The sequence below is a fragment of the Impatiens glandulifera genome, chromosome 3 (genome assembly GCF_907164915.1).
Source record: "Impatiens glandulifera chromosome 3, dImpGla2.1, whole genome shotgun sequence".
NCBI lineage: Eukaryota > Viridiplantae > Streptophyta > Magnoliopsida > Ericales > Balsaminaceae > Impatiens > Impatiens glandulifera.
Genome location: NC_061864.1, coordinates 2,944,515 through 2,964,263, shown reverse-complemented (window position 1 = coordinate 2,964,263; position 19,749 = coordinate 2,944,515). Strand labels below are relative to the sequence as shown.

At 32.7% G+C, this 19,749-nt stretch overlaps 4 protein-coding genes across 4 annotated transcripts; 1 reads left to right on the top strand and 3 right to left on the bottom strand.

Moving 5' to 3' along the window:
* Positions 1–1,115: 1,115 nt before the first annotated feature.
* LOC124931442 (TOM1-like protein 8) lies at positions 1,116–4,259 on the bottom strand. The gene is made up of 10 exons (XM_047471907.1): positions 4,011–4,259; positions 3,825–3,903; positions 3,602–3,700; positions 3,407–3,520; positions 3,201–3,313; positions 3,038–3,119; positions 2,886–2,971; positions 2,578–2,790; positions 1,975–2,483; positions 1,116–1,887 (listed from the first exon to the last, which is right to left on the bottom strand). Exons 1-10 carry the CDS (start codon positions 4,109–4,111, stop codon positions 1,259–1,261), a joined length of 2,025 nt encoding a protein of 674 aa, XP_047327863.1. The 5' UTR covers positions 4,112–4,259; the 3' UTR covers positions 1,116–1,258.
* Positions 4,260–4,620: 361 nt separating this feature from the next.
* LOC124932587 (beta-adaptin-like protein A) lies at positions 4,621–9,938 on the bottom strand. Its single transcript, XM_047473242.1, has 11 exons — positions 9,689–9,938; positions 8,806–9,322; positions 8,436–8,560; positions 8,131–8,329; positions 7,443–7,671; positions 7,170–7,336; positions 6,333–6,542; positions 6,000–6,110; positions 5,727–5,903; positions 5,258–5,659; positions 4,621–5,192 (listed from the first exon to the last, which is right to left on the bottom strand). The coding sequence occupies exons 1-11, from the start codon at positions 9,745–9,747 to the stop codon at positions 4,890–4,892; spliced, it is 2,499 nt and encodes an 832-aa protein (XP_047329198.1). The 5' UTR covers positions 9,748–9,938; the 3' UTR covers positions 4,621–4,889.
* Positions 9,939–10,024: 86 nt separating this feature from the next.
* On the top strand, positions 10,025–11,429 carry LOC124932588 (GTP-binding protein At2g22870-like). The gene is made up of 3 exons (XM_047473243.1): positions 10,025–10,605; positions 10,755–10,987; positions 11,121–11,429. Exons 1-3 carry the CDS (start codon positions 10,104–10,106, stop codon positions 11,337–11,339), a joined length of 954 nt encoding a protein of 317 aa, XP_047329199.1. The 5' UTR covers positions 10,025–10,103; the 3' UTR covers positions 11,340–11,429.
* Positions 11,430–12,087: 658 nt separating this feature from the next.
* Positions 12,088–13,032, bottom strand: LOC124931600 (60S ribosomal protein L37-3-like). The gene is made up of 4 exons (XM_047472111.1): positions 12,927–13,032; positions 12,686–12,821; positions 12,379–12,480; positions 12,088–12,287 (listed from the first exon to the last, which is right to left on the bottom strand). Exons 1-4 carry the CDS (start codon positions 12,927–12,929, stop codon positions 12,241–12,243), a joined length of 288 nt encoding a protein of 95 aa, XP_047328067.1. The 5' UTR covers positions 12,930–13,032; the 3' UTR covers positions 12,088–12,240.
* Positions 13,033–19,749: the final 6,717 nt, after the last annotated feature.

Here is a 19,749-nt window from a genome sequence, read left to right as displayed (position 1 = left end):
AATAAATAATAAACTAAAGATTTTATTGAATTGTGTTTAATTGAATTGAATGTTTATTATAAGAGTGGATAACTGACAGTATTTCAATGAAAACGTGTGACCATATCAATAACACGGGAGAGCACGAGTACTAGATCAATCATAAAAAGTGTAGATAATTGATGCAGTTGTAACGGATCGAGGAGTAAGGGGAAAAAATGAAACGAAAAATATAAAAATAAAATTAATGTTTCATCATGAACAAATATAGAATTTTGAAAAAATTATGAACAAAACGAATGAATAAACTTAAATTTTGTCCAATTTTATATGAATTAGAGAAAAAATAGTGAATTGAATTAAAATATTTAAGAAATTAATTGTTGTTACTTTAACAAAAAAAAAAAAAAAAAAAAGTGGACTCTAATTCACCCTAGTATTAGATCTGCTCTTGGGTTCGATAGAGATGGATGATGCACAAAATTTATGAACTATTATGGAAGAAATGAGGCCAAGTCATATCTTCTTTGTGAAGAATTGGCCAAGAATATTTATAACCTCATATCATTTGATTTAATTAATTAGGATATTCAGAGCTTTGTTTCTTTATGTCATCAATGTTTTTTTTATTAACTTGATACAAACAATGTCTTATTTTGTGTTAAAGATATTGATGAAGTCCAGCAAGAAGTAATGCAATACTTATTTTTAAATATAATTTTATGTGTTTTAAGAAAAAAAAAAAATATAAAATTATACCATTGAAATTTTTTAGTATATTGCATTTATATAGTTAACTGATCACTAATTTGAGAGTTTAAACCTAGTTCAACCCCTCCAGAGGAAGTGATTGTCTAGTTTGTAACTCTAGCTAGGGCAGCCGAATTCGATCTACAAATACAATGTATGAAATAAAATGAATGGAACAAAAAGCTGAAATGGCGACGTTCTTCGGTTTGTTATATATCTACAATTTATCATAAGTTTATGTGTATACATAACAATTTATCTTTTTTCATAAAAAGTACAGTAAAGAAAAAAGAAGGAAATCTGATTAATTAAAATGAATATACTGCATGCATGCTCCTACTTCTTTATTGCAGACTAGACTAAGCTAAAATGGAGGTATGAATTCTCACACTTGGTTCTCCATCTATTTTTTTATTATGTTTCCTACAAAGAATATGATCATTTCTAATGATGACATGCATTAAAGATGTTTAAAAGGATGATGATATTACCTAACAAAAAGAAAATAAAATCTTTATGCTGATGATAATTACATGCTCTCAGCCTTCCCGTGTGTTGCTTTTCCTGGCTTGAATTTCGTAAGATCAATGAGATCACCAAACAACTTATCCTCAATATTCGCGGTTTTTGGTGTCACGTAAGATGGAGTTGGCGACGAGTATGAAGAACTCCTATAGACACTGTCATCCTTAATAGAGAGGCTTGACATTCTGTTTTCCACTAGCGGCGTGTTTTGCTGTTGTCCATATCCATACCCGTATCCATAACCATATCCACCAGCTGCTTGATTGCTATACATTTGTTGTTGTTGATTTTGATTTCCTGACCCATATCCATAACTCGTTTGCCCGGTTTGTATTATTTGAGGAGATGAATACGTCTGGATTGTTGGTGGAGCAGGCAAACCTAGGTTCATTGTTGGAGGAGGGTACATCATGTTGTGTTCATTGGCCCCACGTGGCGATCCTTGATTTGGCATCGGATGTGATTGCGTCACTATAACTTGTTGGTTTCCTTGGTTCGACATTGGATGCGAGCTTGTGATGATCACTTGTGTAACTTGAACTGTCGGATGATATGGTGGACTAAGCGGTTGATCACTGTCCATTGATTGTGTTTCCCAAGGTGGCGGTGGGAACGAACAATTCGTATGACTACCTAAATTTAGTCAGAAACAGATTCAGAAACAATAACAAAAACAGTAAGTGTTCTTTTGTTTGGACAAGCTAGAAATGTATGTAGTACCATAGGCGGGAGAGGCTGGTTGGCCATACATGGGAGAAGACGGTTGGCCATACATTGGAGAAGACGGTTGAGGAATCTGTCCATTCCAAACGGGGTTATTATTAGCGCCTTGCATGTATAAAGACTGTTGCTGCTGATCATATTGAGGAAACATCGGAAATGGCTGTTGTTCATATTGACAAGATTGATAATTTCTCTGTCTTTGTTGTTGCTGCTGCTGCTGATATTGAGATGTTGAAGGGTATTCTTGTCCGACAGAAGAAGCATATTGATGATTATTCCCGCCACTGCCACCTGTAGGAAACATTTCAACAAGAGCAAGGGAGTTCTGTGAACTGGCCATGGGAGTGTTTGGTTGGGGTGTTCCGGCAGTTACTATGGCCAGTGAATTTTCTTCACTAGGAGGGGTATAATCGTCAAAACTCAACAGGTCCATTTTTGGATCAATTTTTATAGGAGTTTTCTGAGTAACATTGGCAGCCACAGTTTGAGCTGGATCACTATTTGATCTATTAACATACAAACAAAAGAAACAAATAAAAAAACTTAGATGTAGAATGCGACGAATAGCTGCTGAATTTAGGAGATTTTTTGGAATTTTACCTATGGGAATGTTTGCTGGTGTCACCCGTGTCGATTAAAAGAGAATCAACTTCTTCTACTACAACAGTTTTATCAGATTTTTCCTTTGGTCTCTCAGGTTTTTCCTTTGGTCTCTCTACAGGAATATTTCCTGATGCAATCGCTTCGTACTTGGCAAGAAGACGCTGCAATTCATCGTTAAGTGCAAGTCCTTGTCGTAACAATAACTCATCACTGCATGCATATTAGACAAGAAAACCAACTTTTAAGGAATGGGTTTATGTTTTTGGTTCATAATTCTCTGTATTAATTACAGGTGCTGCTCTTACGAAGTAGAATTTACAAGGTGCACGACTCTCTGCTTATATGTGCGACACTGAGACACCAAATCAGTGATAACATCCTGACCGAGGTCCTGTCATGTGTCAGCCAACATGATCAGCTGGCCATATATATCTACGTTAATTTAATCTTAAAATACCTCTTTGTTCTTTGGCTCTAAAACATTGAGCATTTCCGCAAGCACATCCATGATACCTCGTGCATTCTGAATCTCTGTTGAACTTTTGAATACAAAATATTTAATAACCAACAATTTTAGAAATTATATCTGAATTCTTGTACAATTAACATGAATAATGTACCTCAAGATGGGAAATTCGTCTTCTGAAGGAGAACTAGACTCACCGTTCTGTTTATTTGGTTTAATTAAAGATGGAGCCTTTTCAGATCTCTGCGGGAACACTATCCCTGTACGCTGCGATAAGTAATTGATGATCATTGTCAATAAAATGTTGCCAAATTCAGAATTGAAGACATGATTTTCATTTCATCATATATAAATATATACCAGTAAATCTAGGTATGAAGCATAGAACTGTGAATGCTTTGCCCTTGCACCACCAAGAGCTTCTTGCCATGTATCAATTAGAATCAAGATCTTTTCCTTCACACGAAAGTCAGGCTAGAAAAACAATGTAGAAAAATTCATAAAAGAAACATCATACATAGAATTAACACATTTCCTTTGAATTATTATCCTAACCTTTTTCTTTGCCATCTTAACCATATCGCAGAGCAAATCCTTGTCTACCACATTCGCGTGGATAACATCACCACAGTTCTTTACAAGTGTATCTAATAGCTACAAAGTTTTTTATAATAAAAATTAAAAAATCAGTCTTCAATTGAATTACGATGACATCATTCAAATCCATATAAAATGTATTATAGAGCAATCAACTGAGATGTATGGTTTAGATGATTACTATAAGAGTAAGGAGCTGAACTTTCGAACTTTTGCTCTGCAGGCGTTTTTTGATGCCTTTTATAGCTTCCTTTGCTTGCCTAGCGCAATGCAAAACAAACACAGTAAATGAAAAAAAAAACCAAATCAGATTCGATTAAGTGAAAAAGACAAAGGGGGATGGATGGATGGATGGATGGTCTCGTACGTAGCGTCGCGATTGCAAATATCAGAGATCTCGAGATTCTTTCCCCAATCAGGACCGGAGAGGTGATCGCTCGTCGCTCGATCAACCAATGAATTCACCATGTTCTCTTTCGTAGGAATTCAGACCTAGAACGTCCCCCAAAAACTGGAATGGGAATACGAATTCACGTTCGATTGGAATATGATCCAACCAAATATAGTAAATACAAATCATTTATATACTCAAGAGTCAAAAGTGGATCGCCCACACTGACTGTTTCTTCTTTCAGTTAGGTTTTCCCGGCAGATTTCCCTTTTATTTTCATAAAAAACAAAAATTAAAATTTTATCTCTTACAATCATTATTTTAAATTATATTATTTTTTTATAAAAAAAATATATTATAAAGTAAAATCACCTTTAACATACAACTTAATTAATTAATAAGTTTTAAAAAATAAAGTAATATTTTAACTTGTTTTTGTATAATTTTAAAAAAAAAAGATTCGGATAAGGTTTAAAAGAAGAAATAATTATTTATAATAAATATTAAAATTTGAATTAATGTAGTTAAAGGCAAATCAACTATTCAAACAAGAGAATAATAATAATAATAAATAATACACAGAAACTTATCAAATAGGCCCCTGAACTTTGAAACTGGTTTAAGGAAAACCCAAGAGTTCTAAAAGTGTATAAAATTGACCCTAGAAATATCTTAAGAATGTAGTGATGTTTTCATGAACGAAATTATTATAAAGTATTTCCTTCCCCCCTTTCTCTGCATATCCCGATGAACCCACAAACACAAACACATACAAATACACAATCTTGTGTCTTCGTTCTTGAAGACTCAAAATCCCATTAATTAAGAACAGGCTGCTGCAACAAGTTATGAGGCTTATTGCAATCCAAACTCAGACAAAGCAGATTGGAAGAGATCAGAAAAGGCCATGGAAGTTGTCTGATCATCGGCTTTGATCTTTAATTGAGCTTTACGTGTGGACAAATTCACGATACACTCTACAAGATAGGTACTAGAACTGGTTGTTGATTCCTCCGCTTTCTGAGCAAAGAAAAAGAACTTGAAGTTTGGTGCTTGACCGCCTGATGCAATGCAATGTATACAATGCCCCTGCATGTGCCTCAATAGAACCTGAGGCGTTGTCAATGCCCCCACTCCTTGTGGAGTTATCGAAGTGTCCTGTAGTTTACTTATGGGATCAGAAACAGAAAAAACAGAAACAATAAGTGTTTACAAGTAAGTACCTGGGAGACGGATACAGGCAGTTGGCGCCATTTTTGTTGGAAAGTGGCGGGATCAAGGGAGGGTCGGGGATTAAGCTTGAGGGTGGCGGGGATAGGTTCGGGTGCAACTGTCAATCCGAGACCAAGCAGATCGTCTATTGCAAAGTTTAGTTGTGAAGCGGGAGTTGAAGAAGAAGAAGAGAGATCGTAAAGAGGAGCATTGTAAGCAGAACCGTTGCTGCTTGGGATAATGCTATCTTCTTTTTCTGAACTGCCTAGAAGAAGATCGTTATCACTCGCTTCCACCATCTCTGCAGGTACCACACTAATTGCAGTTTCTATTCCTGTTGACAAATTCCCAATCTCTTCTGAAAATGCAAACTGACCTTCTCTGTGTTCCTTATCCGTGAACATGTAAGACGGCTGAAATATTTTCCATTAATAATTTGATCATTCATGATAGGATAGTGGTTTATTTGGAAAAAACTACCTTTTGATATAGAACAGATAGGCTGTTGAATTCGTCAAATATCCGATCTTTGATTTCGTTGTTTTGGGTATCGGCAAAGACTGACACAGCTTGTTTGGGAGGATTCACAACACGTTCTGCCAACGAAACATCACGTTTCAAGATCCTGTAGTAGAATAAGGCTCTGTCATGAACATCCTGCCGTCAATACAAAAACCACATTTTTACATTATTATACTATTATACACTCTAGGTTAAAATATCACATGCCACAAATGACATATATAATCAAACCTGATGAAAATCAGCAAGACCCGCAGCCAAAGCAGCTCCCAGAGCTTTCTGAGTCTCCGGTGCCCTTCTCAAGAAACACTTTAACACTGCTGTAAGGAGATGTAAACGAACCTGCACGGAACTCAATTCATCTAATATCTATATGAATTTCAAAAAGAAGATAAGAGTGCACAGATATTTCTTTCTGAAGGAGGCTAGTGGCTTATGAAGGACAATCATGAAATCAAATAATTCCTTCAATTTGATGCAACTGTTCCTTCAAATTTATTTACTTTTTATAAGCCAAATGTGTGACTGAATTAAGAATGGAAAAGTAAGCCAAGTTGATCTTACTTCAGCAGAGTGTTCGTCATCCCAGTTGTCAACAAGACTTTCAAGAACATAAGGAGCATCTTGCATTTCCTCTGCATACTCTCCCAGCATCCAGATAAGAGCAGACTTAGCTTTGGGTTCTTGTATATTTTTGCTGCTGATGTTCCCGACAACTGCAATACAGCCATGACTCCATTGTGGATATTTCCTTAGAAGATCTTTTACAAGAACCTGCATAATATAACTTTGTCAAGCCACTTGACATTTCCAATATGTTATGAAACATTAATTGGGTTATGCCATGTTCAGTTGTGGACAAAATATTATCGGATATTAGCTCAAAATTGAAGATAGACCCTATTATCTTGTGGCGGGTGCTTTGGAAAGAGCTCATATTTTTTAGATGGGCTATTTTGGTATACATTTTTTTCATGGATCGTGATAATATTTACCAAAAATCACAATTATATGATGAAGAAAAAGAATCTCCTACCATATGAAATTAAAAGTTACACTGGATCATAGTTTAGAAAATAAATTGTATTTCAAATGAAGCAAAATAATCACAGGAACATGATCCAAATAAATTCATATATGAAACGGAAAAAAAAAAAGGTTTTCTGTTTTACTTTGGAGATTTTTCAATAGATTGTGATTGTGACAAAATATAGTTTCCAAATAGGCTGATCTTTTGAGATTGTTGTCCTTTGTATTTCTGTTTCCATTTTTCCTTCTTTATTTCTTGTTATATGTTAACACACTTGGTGTTCAAGCCTTTTTCTTCAAATTAGATTTTAACTGCATACTAAGTCTGTATTATTCACACCATTATAACAAGATCACAAAGCAGTGTCTAACCAGAGTTTCAGCTGTTACGTAGTCTTTCTCCATTTCCAAGAACTGAAGCAACCTATCCACAATAGCATTGACATCGTATTGTTGCAAAGCTATTTTTCCCACAGCACGAATGGATTCTCTAGCAATAGGAATATCAACATTTGCAACATATTCACACAATTCCGTAACTGAGAAGGATTGATCAGCAAAGATAAACATTAAATTGTATATTAGATCATATATAGGGTAAATTACATGTGAGGTTACATAAGATTGCAATAGTAAGAAACTTACCAATTTCATAAGTATTACTTTCATTGGCCACTACAGTCAACATATCTAGCTTTAATTTTTTCACATAAAACGGGTCGATATATTGACAGTAAAAGTGTTTATAATCAGAAGAGAACAGCATTGGTGCGCGCATCACCAAAAGATGCAGGTGACCCAGAACTGCATAAGACTGCTCTGGACTTCCTGAACTCACCAGAGTAAGCAGAGGTGCTTTAATTCGTTCATAAACCTAAAGAAGATTAAAATATTAAAACAGGGATTTCAGTCTCCTGAAACACAGCAGCTGATAGAGGGCAGAATCTAGTAAATATAAGGTTGTTTGGTTACAGGTATAACTTTGTTTGGAAACTCAATGCCTTTAAACTATTCCCAATTACCTTACATTGAAATCCAGCCTAAAATTCAAACTCTACATATTTTTACCAAACAAAAGTTTATCTATCTCCAAATATTTTGGGACTATAAACCAGCCACAATTTCATTTGCCAAATGCAGCTACATTTTTTACCATGAACGCGTAAAAACCATTATTCCGAAAGCATATTAACCAAATGTCTTACAATAAGAATACAAAATCTTCCTCAAATAATAAAATTCCAATTTGTTTGAGCCACGAACAGAGACTTAAGCAAACATTCTTCATTATCTAGAAGATGAAATGAATTAACCAATGTTTGCAAGTACGTACCTGTTGATGAACGTCAGTCATTGATAGTGTCAACTGCAGAAACAGTTTAATCGTTGCTAAGACAACAGCACCATTAGCATGTTGAAGTCTATCTTCCAGAAGATTCATGATGTCAAATATCTCATTACTGTCAGTGGGTACATATTTTGATACAAAATCAAGAACAAAACATTGTGCCCATTCACTGAATTCTTTGATACTGCAAAATCCGAATAACATGTCAGTTTGGTATCTTTTTCTGTATGTCGTTCACAATTCCCAGGCCAAAGTAGTTATTACAATATAGAGCAGATGGAAAGTCCTACCGGTTTAAAAAGTAATATATTGTAGGCTTACTGAGCAAAGCTTCTCGCTCCGACAATGCCTCCTCAGACTTGCTAGCTTCCAAACTCCAGATTTCTTGTAGGGAAGACAAACAATTGGCTACTACCTAATGAAGGAACAGATTGGGATTGTAGAGATCAAAAGATTTTATTTAGTTAAATAAGCATTTTTATTCATTTCCCTAAAACAAGGGGGGATTACAAATTATTCCCCAAGTTCACATTTTATCATACAAGTACAGACTTGTTATGAACCAATTTTGTAGCATACATGTGACAGAGATTCAGAGAAGCAAATGAAAATGGAGATAAATGTGCCTATGAATACAAATTGACAGAGAAAGAAATGAACCTGGGGATCTGGATCATTAAGCATCAAGTGCTTGAGAGTTGAAGGAAAATCAGAGTCGAAACAGGTTGAAGCTGATATATGATACAGTTTCAACACCCCAATTGTTGCCACCGTCTTCACATAATTATTCCTATCTGTTAATCCTGAAGCCAAAGGCCCCACCAAGTATTCCACCAAATTGGTAACTCTCAATGAACACAGACTCCTCAATGCAAGCCCCCTTATCATTGGATCTTGATCTTTGCAATCCCGTTGAAGAAAATTAATTGTAAGAAGAGCAAGATCAGGATTGTGTTTGGCATAATTCCCCACATACAAATAGCACATTTTCTTTAGAACAATGTCAGAAGTGGCCGAGCACATTACCATCTCACTGAATAGAGATGATACATCCACCCCGATTGTCATGTAGGATATCACCTTCTTGAAAAGATCTCTTTTGGAATCATCAGACCCTGGAGCTCGGCTCCCAGCCAGCTGCCGGAGCTGCCCTTTCAGATCCGTGACCTCTCCTTTTCTGCAAGAATTATTAGCTTTACAGTTAGGATTCCTAACACAAGAATCAGCTTCAACTGGTACTTGCCCACGATTGATATATGCGGAAAAGTGAAACATTCTCGCCATTGAAATTCTCTAAAGTCTAGATAAGGCAAAAATCCTATTCGCATATAATACATATCTACTTTATTCTGCAGAGAATTTTACAAGTGCGACGACTCTCATGACCAATTCAAATCCTTATTTTTATTAGGAGCCTCCCGTGTATTGTAATGTATATAAACGTGGAGTTGACAAACTATGAATCATTCATTCTCAAGCTCCTTGAAGGATATATCTAGCAAATTAGAAGAAAGAAGAGAGATTTTGGAGATAAAGAATGTACCCGGATGGTTGAGAAGGCGATGGGGATCGCTGCGAATGAGCAGGAGGAGACATTCGCATCTGGGTTCTGAGCTCTTCCGACAAAGCTTGGATCTTGCAATTAGAGGGAAAATGGATCCTTCAAGTTAGCCAATTCTTCGAAGATCGGAAAGCAGGACCTTCTTCTATGGCCTGACTGCAGTGAATGGAACTGTACAGAAGTTACCGGCGATTTTCCCTTTCTCTTTCTTCCTTCCTTAGCCACGTAATATTATTATTATTATTATTGGGTTGAATATTATTATTATTATTATTACAATTTACAATCAGATTTCTCTTATTTATAATAGAATAAAATAAATCAATTCGAACCTCCATTGAAATCGGATACCCTCCTTGAGCTGAGCGCCGACGAAGTAGAGAAGAGAAAGAAGGAGATGTCGATTAATTATCTGCCAAAGCTTCCTACCCATCTCTCCATCTTCACTTCACAGCCTCCCCAAGTCTTCAGATTCAGACCACCCTTCTTTACCGCCGCACTCCCGTCTACAGCTCAAGATAAACCCATTTCTAATTTATCTTCAACCATCACCACTTCTCCTCCTTCTCCTCTGGTCTACACCCACCAAAATCTCCCTCTTTCAGAAGAAACCCAAATCGAGATTCCGATTGAAAAGCTCTTTGTGCCACCTGAGACTGACGTTTCATCGGAAACTGCGAGAATCTTAAAAGGCTCCAACATAGTACTTAGTAACTACGCTAGAGATAATTCACTCGTTAAGGATGCTGAGTTTGTGAAAAGCAGTGTTAAAACCGAGGATTGCCCTGACGAAGGACTTCCAGAATTCGCTCTAGTGGGGCGCTCAAATGTCGGGAAATCGTCTCTCCTCAATTCCATTGTCCGCCGGAAGAAACTGGCTCTCACTTCCAAGAAGCCTGGTAAGTAATAGGAGTACTTAATTTGATTAATTCTTATCAGTAAAACTTCTAGTGAAGATCTAGACAATGTGATAGATAGAAAAAGAAAAGCTCGAACTCGTATGAAGATGTGACATGTATGGCATCATCATCATCATCTGTTTTTGCAGGAAAAACCCAATGCATTAACCATTTCAGAATCAATGGCAGCTGGTTCCTAGTGGATTTGCCTGGTTACGGGTATGCAGCTGCACCAGAGACATCGAGGACAGATTGGGACAAGTTCACCAAAGACTATTTCTTAAACCGCTCTACGTTAGTCTCTGTATTCCTTCTCATTGATGGTAGTATTCCAGCAAAAAAGATTGACCTTGAATATGCAAGTTGGTTGGGTGAAAATAAGGTTAGTATAAATATCATCTAACAAGATCTTCTTCCTTACACAGTAATTGTATACTATTAATTCTTGAATGATAACTTCAAAATCTAGTAATATATAATCCATGTGTTGTTTCTTCTATACGGTTCCTATTCAGGTTCCAATGACACTGGTGTTTACAAAGTGTGACAAGCGTAAAAAGACAAGGCATGGAGGGAAGAAACCAGAAGAAAATGTGCAAGATTTTCTCGAGTTGATTAGTGCCTACTTCCAAGAAGTTCCTCCCTGGATTATGACCAGCAGCATTACCAACCAAGGCCGAGATGAGATTTTACTGCACATTTCCCAGCTAAGAAACTACTGGCTTAAACATTAAAACACTTGTCTTTCTATGCACTTGGTTTACTTAAATGGATAATTAGAGGAGTTAGAAGTTAATGCAATTAAGGTGCTAGTTCTAATAGGACATGTTATGTATCTAGCAGTCAATGTTCTTCATTGAGATTCTTCAGGTGTAGAACATATAGTATCTGATTTTGAGCCAGTCAAATCTACATTTAAGATAATTTTAGTAAACACGCTATGATAGAACAATAACTGCATCATAATCTATTTTGTTGGCAACATTTATTTATTATACAAAAGTCATTTAAAATTAAAACCCAAAAAAAAAGAACTCTTGTTGTTTCATTATCATTTCACAATCCATACATTTCTTCAAACTCCCTCTTCTCAAATTGGTTTCTTTCAGTGATCATTGAAATCAATTTAGGAGGGGAAGACAGCCAGTGAATTGATAAGACAAGTAAATATGAGAATATTATGTTTATATGATTATACATAGTTTGAAATTTTGGACAAGGTACCAAGAAAAAAGTCAATTAAGGGGTTTGAAAAGTTATATTAAAATTATTCAATTGAAAAGGTTAGTATAACTACTTAATTGTCTAAGGCAAAATGGACATTTTAAAACTATACCAAATTAGTGGATGTAGTATAATTTTAGAGTAGAATCATGAAAACAAAACTAAATATATCTCTAGGATAGCAACTGAAGAAGTGGAAGAATGAAATTCAGCATTGAAATGAATGTGAAAAGAAAGCATGGTAAGCAGAGGTAAGAATCAAGATAAACAAAAGTACTTAGAACCAAATACAAACAATGTAGTATTATGTGAATCTGAAGAGAATTCAAAAATTAGAACTCGTTCCCTTCTAACAATGTTTCAAGGGAAAATAAAAAACAAGAGAAAAACAAAAGGCTTCACTCTGACAATCTAGGATGATGCGGCAGCTCCCTTCTTCCTGGGTGCTGCTTCAGTACCTAATCAAATGAAAATCACAACTTTTAGTTGTTTGTCTACACAATGTAATAAAACATGTATAAAGAATGAAACAATAAATCTTATTATTACCCTCTCTGAAGCCAGTCTTGAACCTTCTGGTAACATTACGAAGATACCTCATTCGACCAGTTCCAGTTGTCTTCCTTCTGATTGCCTTAACACTCCAGTTATCTAACAAATTTGAATTCAATATTTAAATCCCTGTTTTGGGTTTTGGGTAGAAACTAACATTCATCAATTATAATACATTGTTGGGATCTCTAAGAAGGAAATCAATAAACTATAAAGCTATAATTTTTGAAGCTAACAAAGAGATCGATTTGATTGATCTGATTGAAACAAAGATACAAGCTTGAAGATTGGAAAGAAAACTAACATGTCCTCTTGCGGGCGGCAGGGAAGGCGCAGGCGGAACAGCGACTCTTCTGGAGGTGGAAGCTGCGGCGACCACACCTCACGCAGAGGGTGTGGGTTTTGTTCCTTCTCTTACCGAAACTGCCCGTTCCTTTGCCCTAAAATCATACCTCAAAGAATCAGCCAATGGAGATAACAGAAATAGAAGTAAATTACAGAGAATCATCAAATCTACAAGAGAGAGGAGAGGAGAGGAGAAATACCATTTTGTCGGCAGAAAATCTCTGGCTCCGGAAGGGTTGACAGGGGCGGATTTCCGTATGAAGAAGTATTTATATAATAAGAGTCATAAACCTAGGGTTCGTCTAGCGTTCATTTTCAGCTAAAGAGCGGTTATGGGCCTTTGAGTAAGAAATGATGGGCTAACCGTTCAGGCCCAATATCGAATTAATTATAAATAATTCATTCTCTAAAAAAAATTAACCATGAATATATTATTATTACTATTTTATAAAACAAAATATAACGGACGGATTGAAACTTGATATTCTTTTATATATTAACTTCTAAATTTTTATTTTTATTAATATATATTTTTTTAATTCTTTTCATATTCATTAGATTGTTTGTTAATATTATTTATTTTATATTTTTATTAATTATATATGGATTAAGTATTTTATAATCTATATAATAAATAATTATATATATATACATAATAATTATATTTATATTAATTATTTTATAATTTATATAATTATATTATATATATAACGACCTATTCAAAATAAATGATCAAAATCTTACCTAATATATATAAATATACAATTATGAATTAAAATAAAATAAAAAATAATTTAGTATTAAAGTGATCATATTTCTTATGACATTATGAATTCTCGAATATCTCCTAATACAAATTTGAATATGGGTGTAACTGGTATATATGAGATTAAGATATGTTGGTATATATGAGTATATATGAGATTAAGATATGTTGGTATATATGAGGATGAATAAATTGAAGGAAAACATGTGATGATAAAAGAGTAAAAATGGTAGAAATATAAATTAAGATAGGCTAATATAAGATTCAAATGACAATGGTGAGTGATATAAGACTATAAACAGTTTGATTTTTTTATCTTCTTTTACATCAATAAAGAAATATATATATATATATATATATTTCTCTTTTTATATATTAATTTTTATTAATATTTTTTATATTTATTAGATTGTTTTTTATTATTATTTATTTTATCATTTATATAATTATATAATAGAAACTCTTTAAATTATTAATGTAAAGAGCTTTTAATCGATTTTATGTATAATTTATATATCCTTATAAAATAAATAATTATACATACCAAAAAAAAATTAGTTTATATTTCCTAGAATCAAAATTTAGCAGTATATGATACCAAATAATTTAATAAAAGTTTAAAAATTTGACTAAATTGGCGATAAAATGAGATTTGGTTTCATTAATTTAAATGGAAACATTTATATCGATCCCATATGTTATATATTCCATAATTTTTGTTCTCAATTTTGCAAGTTGAATTATCTATGAGTTAAAAAAAAAACATGTTAATTGCTCCTTCCAAGGTTTGAATAGGCAGCCTAAATAATTATAGTAAAAAAAAGTCAATATCTATTCTTTACAAGTATAAGAGTACCAAATCTTATTATTTATCAAGTAATTATTATTTTGACAATTAAATCAATTTATTTTAAATACATGCATATTTGTATACTTCACTCTCCACAAATTTTCAAATAGTTAACTTTTTTTTATCTAACAATGTTTAAACAACTTCATATTTCCTCTCTCGTGTTCTTGCCCGCAAACAATGGTCTGTTTGATTAAGAAATTTGGGAAACCCTAATTTGATTACTCTCCTAAATATAAAACACACATTTCGATCAAAACTTGATTGAGTACCAAACGATCAAATTTATTAATTATGCGTGGTCCAAGTCCAACCCGTCAATATCCATCAGAGGGAGATGATGGAGAATTGATTACATGCCTTTAACGGCCCTGATCTATCCATGCATGAATCCTTCTCAGATGAAAGTCAACATCAAAGATCTGACGGTGGGGGATCTCCGCCCTAAATTCGTCCTTCCATCGGACAGTCCGGAATGAATTGGTGAGATATTGGAAAGGTGTGGAATTAGATGATTAGTCAATTTGTCCTAATAATAATAATAATAATAATAATAATAATAATGGAAGAAGGGGAAAGTCACATAGTCTAATTTACTTCTTTTGTTTTTTTGGAATTTATCCGTTAGGTATATATATAGCCATATCTCATTCTTTCTTCCTCTTTAGATCAATTAGGCATATATCGTGGATCCTTTCAAAGCACATTTTGATTCATGTCATTGAAATATAATGTATGGAGAGGAAGAATTTGTAATTTGGAAAATTTTGAGACTTCACTAGAAACGATTTTATTGATTCATATTTTTTTTTTAGTTATGTTTAGTTTAGTTTGATTTGGGTGGTTAAACTTTTATATATTTTTTTTATTGATAATTGTGTATGATTTAAAAAACTTGATTTTTTTTTTTACTATTTTTTACAATTTAGTTTTTACTAGTTTTATCTTTTAAAAATATATGTACATCGATCACACAAAAGAGGGAATTTGACGAGATGACCCTAATAATCATCTTATTTGTATCCGTGGTCACCCCATAATTTTTATTGCTCTAATGGTCACTTTATTGTTTTGGACGAAAATACCCTTATCGCGTAACGCGAAGAGATTTTTTTTATATAAATACTCAATTTTTTTCATTTTGTTATTTTCTTTCTCTCTCTTCTCTCTCTTCTCGTGATGGCACGGCGACGGAACCCTAACCCTAAACGAACACATTATACAGATCGATGACAAAAACTCGTTCTAATATCAGGTGATTAGATCGATTTATGTTATTATTTTCATTATATATGTTCATCTTTAAACCCTAAACCATGAGATTTTCTTATTGTTAATCTTGGTTGTTCATCTTGTCGATAATAATGTTTGCACTTGATGATGTTCTGATTCGGTTCCGTTTCAGGAAAGATTCATTTAATTCTCACGACTGACCTTCCCGTTACGCGAAGGAAAGATTGTTCCAAATGTCACAAAGACATGATTTTGAAACAAAAACAGACTAAACTTGTTGCCTCCTCCATTGAGAACATTGTTAATGGAAAGGAACCTGCCATGTGCTTTTTGTTTCCTTCTCGTTTGCTCTTCTTCTCTTTCCCATCTCAAAATCTCACACCCTCTAAAATAGTTCACTTATCGCGTTGTCGTTATCTCCCCTTCTGCAGCACAACAACCACCGTTAAAGAAGGTCAAGTTATCAAAGGTTCAGGCATCATCGCCATAGAGTACGTTGACCTCAGCCTTCCTAACATAGCTAACGAGGTAAATCACATTCGCCCAATTTATATCTTGAAATTTTATAGGGTCCCATTTGAAAACTGATATTGAGATCACATTTAAAAATGAAATTTAAAGAATTTATCATTTGGGTCTAGATTCTGATCCATAAATAAAATGTGTTTCAAATAGGACTTGTCTATGTGTATGTCTAACCCAGTTGGTTGTTTTTGCTAACATTCAAAAATATGTGCTTGTTACAGGATATGGGTCAGGTTCGGTTAAGGCAGCATGTCAACCCTCTTAGTGCCTCTTTCTCGATATTCTCTTTCTCTATCTCACACACACATGGATAGATATGATTAAAAATACACAACATTGTGATAGATTCATGTTGTACTTGAGGGCGCAAACATTTACAGAAGAATGTATAAAAAGATGATCTAATGAGTCTCTTTCATGTTTGTTATTGCATCATCAGGTAAAAAGAAAAATGCTCCTTCTTTGGGATGATGATGACAATTTGAAGATTTTTTCATGGAAAAGCGATTATTGAGAAACACATGGAGTAAAACAAGTGAAAGAAATCAAGAAATTATTCATAAGAGGAAGGATTGTCTGTCTCCTGTTATGCTATCCAGCCATAACCATTCTTGTCACATTAACCGGGCTTAGTAGTTTTTAGGTTCGACAAGTTTTTTTTGTTATTTCTATTTGCGCTTGTAATGTTTTTAAATTTATAGTAGTTGTGAACCAAACCACATTCGAAGCAGAGATGGATCATTTTGGATTTTACATAGTGGGGTTTGAATGTTTTCCTTTTCAAGTGTAATTCCAGACTTTCTATTCATTTACTCTTGACATAACTTCTTATTTGTAACTTGTAATAATAATAATTTCTTGACATTCTGTTTTGTTTAACTCATGACAAATTTATATTTATTTGGTTAAATTTTCAACGAAGATTCAATTTTGTTGCTGACTATTATTGTAATATTGAATTTTTTGTTGTATTTTTTTAGTTATGTTTTAAAATAAAATCAATTTCAACGTTAATTATCTTTATTTATCTTTTGGCTTCTTTTTTCAAGATAAAAGAAATTTTTTAACAACTTAAAAAAATCATTTGATTCTATTTCTTTAGCAAAAGTCTCAACCATAATTAGAACCATTCTTCGTTCAGTTGAAAAACAATAGGAATCGAATTTGATGTTTTATACAAATCTAAGTACAACTCTATGTCGCTTTGCATAACGCGATATGCCTTCGCGTGACGACAACCTTCGCGTGCCGACCGTGCCGCTTCGCGTGCCGATTGTGTTGTTTTGCGTGCCGACCGTGCTGTTTCGCATGCCGACTGTGCCGTTTCGCTTGCCGACTGTGCCGCTTTGCTTGTCGAGCGATGGGCCTTCGTGTGACGACCGTGCCGCTTCGCGTGACCATTGTGCCGTTTCGCGAGATTACACGAATCTTCCCTGAAACGAAACCGATTTAGAGTATTATTTGCAAATATCATCATCGAAAAGATGAACAACCAATATAAACAAGATGAACAACCAATATGAACCAGATGAACAATAATAACAAGCTAATGAAAAAACAATATGAACAAAATATGAATTAATATGAACAATAAGAACAAGTTAAATCAATTTAGGGTTAGAGTTAGAGTTTTGAAATAAAGATAATGGAAATAAGAACATAAATTGATTTAGGGTTTTGAGACGAAGAAAATGAAAACATGAACATAAATCGATTTAGGGTTAAGAGTTAGGTTTTGAAATGAAGATAATGGAAATAAGAACACAAATCTGTATGATGAACATAAATCGATTTAGGGTTAGAGTTTTTTTTATCATCGATCTGTATTGTATTCCTCCGCCGCCGCAATCGCCGTAGTCGTCGCCGCCGTGTCAAAGAGAGAACAATAGTAGAAAGAGAAGAGAGAGAAAGGAAATGAAGGAAATAAAAAAATTTAAGTATTTATACAAAACTTAATACACCGAAACGCGAAGTCTAACACGGAAAATGTATTTTCATCCAAAAAAAATTAAAGTGGTCACCAAATTAATTTAAATTATTGAATGACCACGAATGCAAATACATGCATCTTTAGGGTCATTTCATCAAATTTCCCAAAAAAAAGTGAAAGTGAAGTCTTAACGTTAATCAAAATAGACTAAAAAAAGACACTCAAAAACTATAAAAATATAATTGGTTGGTAGCTTTAAAACAATATAATTAATTAAGCTAAGTCTTAATTACTATTATGAAGTCTGATATTTAATTCTTAATGAATATTTCATGTGTTATCAATTTGAGATGTTTAATAAATTGATTTATCTTCACCGAAATTAGAGTTAAGTTTAAGAAAATAAAATAAAATTTATGAATAAAATAAATGTATGAGTGAGTTTTGTCTTAGAAATTAGAGGAATAAATAATGAATAAATTGAAAAAAAAATTAAGGTATTATTTTACATTTTTATCGAAGATTTTTTATTTGTTTTTTTTAATAAAAACTAAAAACCACTTCAACCCTAATATATATAGTCATACTATAATTTGATTAAGAGACAAATAAAATCACAATTTAATTATAAGAAGGCGTGTAAGCGTAACTAGATATATTTTCATAATTTTGGATTAGGCTCCCATATATGGGAGCCAAAAACCGTGACTTTTTTTATATTAATTAGTAAAGTATAAACATTTACTTGATTTTTGTAAGGGGTGCTTTGTTCAAATAAAGGAATGAGAATATGATTGAGATTGATAGATGTGTGGAATGAGAATGAGTATGATTGATAGAAGTGTAGTGTTTGATTAAGAGTTTTAATCATTCTCATTATCATTGATAACGTTTGATTGGATTCATAAGAAACAAGTTATAAATATAATTTTGTTATTAAAATTATGATTAATTTTAATTTTATTTTATTAAATCAAAAATATAAAATATTATTACTTTTATAACATAATTGTTTAAAATATATAAAATATTTAAGTGACATAATTTAATAAAATATAAATATTTAATATTTTTTCATATTAATTATATTTTTTCAAAATAAAAATATTTATAACAAAAAAAATGTTGAATGTTTCTATTTTTTACTAATTATAAATAAATAATTATCTATTAAATATAAATAATATAAGACAAAGTCTTTCAAATATTATATACTTTAAATTAAATATAATATTTTATTTAATAATATATTATACTATGGTATAATTTTTTTAACAATAATTTTTATTAAAATATTTTATATTTAATTTTTTAATATTTTTTTTATATAAAATTGTTATTTTATTTTTAGTTTTATATTTTTATATTTTAATTTATTTATTTTAATTTTATTATTAATATAATATTTAAAATTAATTATATAAAATTAATTATATTATTATTAGTTATTGTAATTATTACTAATATTTTATTTTTTTATGATTCCTTAATATTATTAAATAATTGAAATTATTTATTTATAAATAAATAAAATTTATTATTATTTTAATTATAAAATAACGTATAATATAATTATAAAATATATATGATATTATAATTATAAGAGATAAAATAAGAGAGTGGAGACAATGGGAGAGAACTCCGGAATGAGATTCATTCCTCCCAATTTAGATAATTTAGATAGGATCGAATGATTCCTGAGTATCCGTCAATCAAATC

What these genes read in the sequence shown, in the direction of transcription:
- LOC124931600 (XM_047472111.1), bottom strand. An exon ending in TGCCGCCCGCAAGAGGACAT is followed by an intron (nt 12,481 to 12,685) that starts GTTAGTTTTCTT and finishes CAAATTTGTTAG; the next exon opens with ATAACTGGAGTGTTAAGGCA. An exon ending in CAAGACTGGCTTCAGAGAGG is followed by an intron (nt 12,288 to 12,378) that starts GTAATAATAAGA and finishes TCATTTGATTAG; the next exon opens with GTACTGAAGCAGCACCCAGG.
- LOC124932587 (XM_047473242.1), bottom strand. Translation starts at nt 9,747, where the DNA reads ATGCGAATGTCTCCTCCTGCTCATTCGCAGCGATCCCCATCGCCTTCT. An exon ending in AAGTAATACTTATGAAATTG is followed by an intron (nt 7,337 to 7,442) that starts GTAAGTTTCTTA and finishes AATCCTTCTCAG; the next exon opens with TTACGGAATTGTGTGAATAT. An exon ending in GTCTTGCTGATTTTCATCAG is followed by an intron (nt 5,904 to 5,999) that starts GTTTGATTATAT and finishes TATTGACGGCAG; the next exon opens with GATGTTCATGACAGAGCCTT.
- LOC124932588 (XM_047473243.1), top strand. Translation starts at nt 10,104, where the DNA reads ATGTCGATTAATTATCTGCCAAAGCTTCCTACCCATCTCTCCATCTTC. An exon ending in TCTCACTTCCAAGAAGCCTG is followed by an intron (nt 10,606 to 10,754) that starts GTAAGTAATAGG and finishes CTGTTTTTGCAG; the next exon opens with GAAAAACCCAATGCATTAAC. An exon ending in GTTGGTTGGGTGAAAATAAG is followed by an intron (nt 10,988 to 11,120) that starts GTTAGTATAAAT and finishes GTTCCTATTCAG; the next exon opens with GTTCCAATGACACTGGTGTT.
- LOC124931442 (XM_047471907.1), bottom strand. Translation starts at nt 4,111, where the DNA reads ATGGTGAATTCATTGGTTGATCGAGCGACGAGCGATCACCTCTCCGGT. An exon ending in TTAAGATGGCAAAGAAAAAG is followed by an intron (nt 3,521 to 3,601) that starts GTTAGGATAATA and finishes TTGTTTTTCTAG; the next exon opens with CCTGACTTTCGTGTGAAGGA. An exon ending in ACCAGCAAACATTCCCATAG is followed by an intron (nt 2,484 to 2,577) that starts GTAAAATTCCAA and finishes GTATGTTAATAG; the next exon opens with ATCAAATAGTGATCCAGCTC.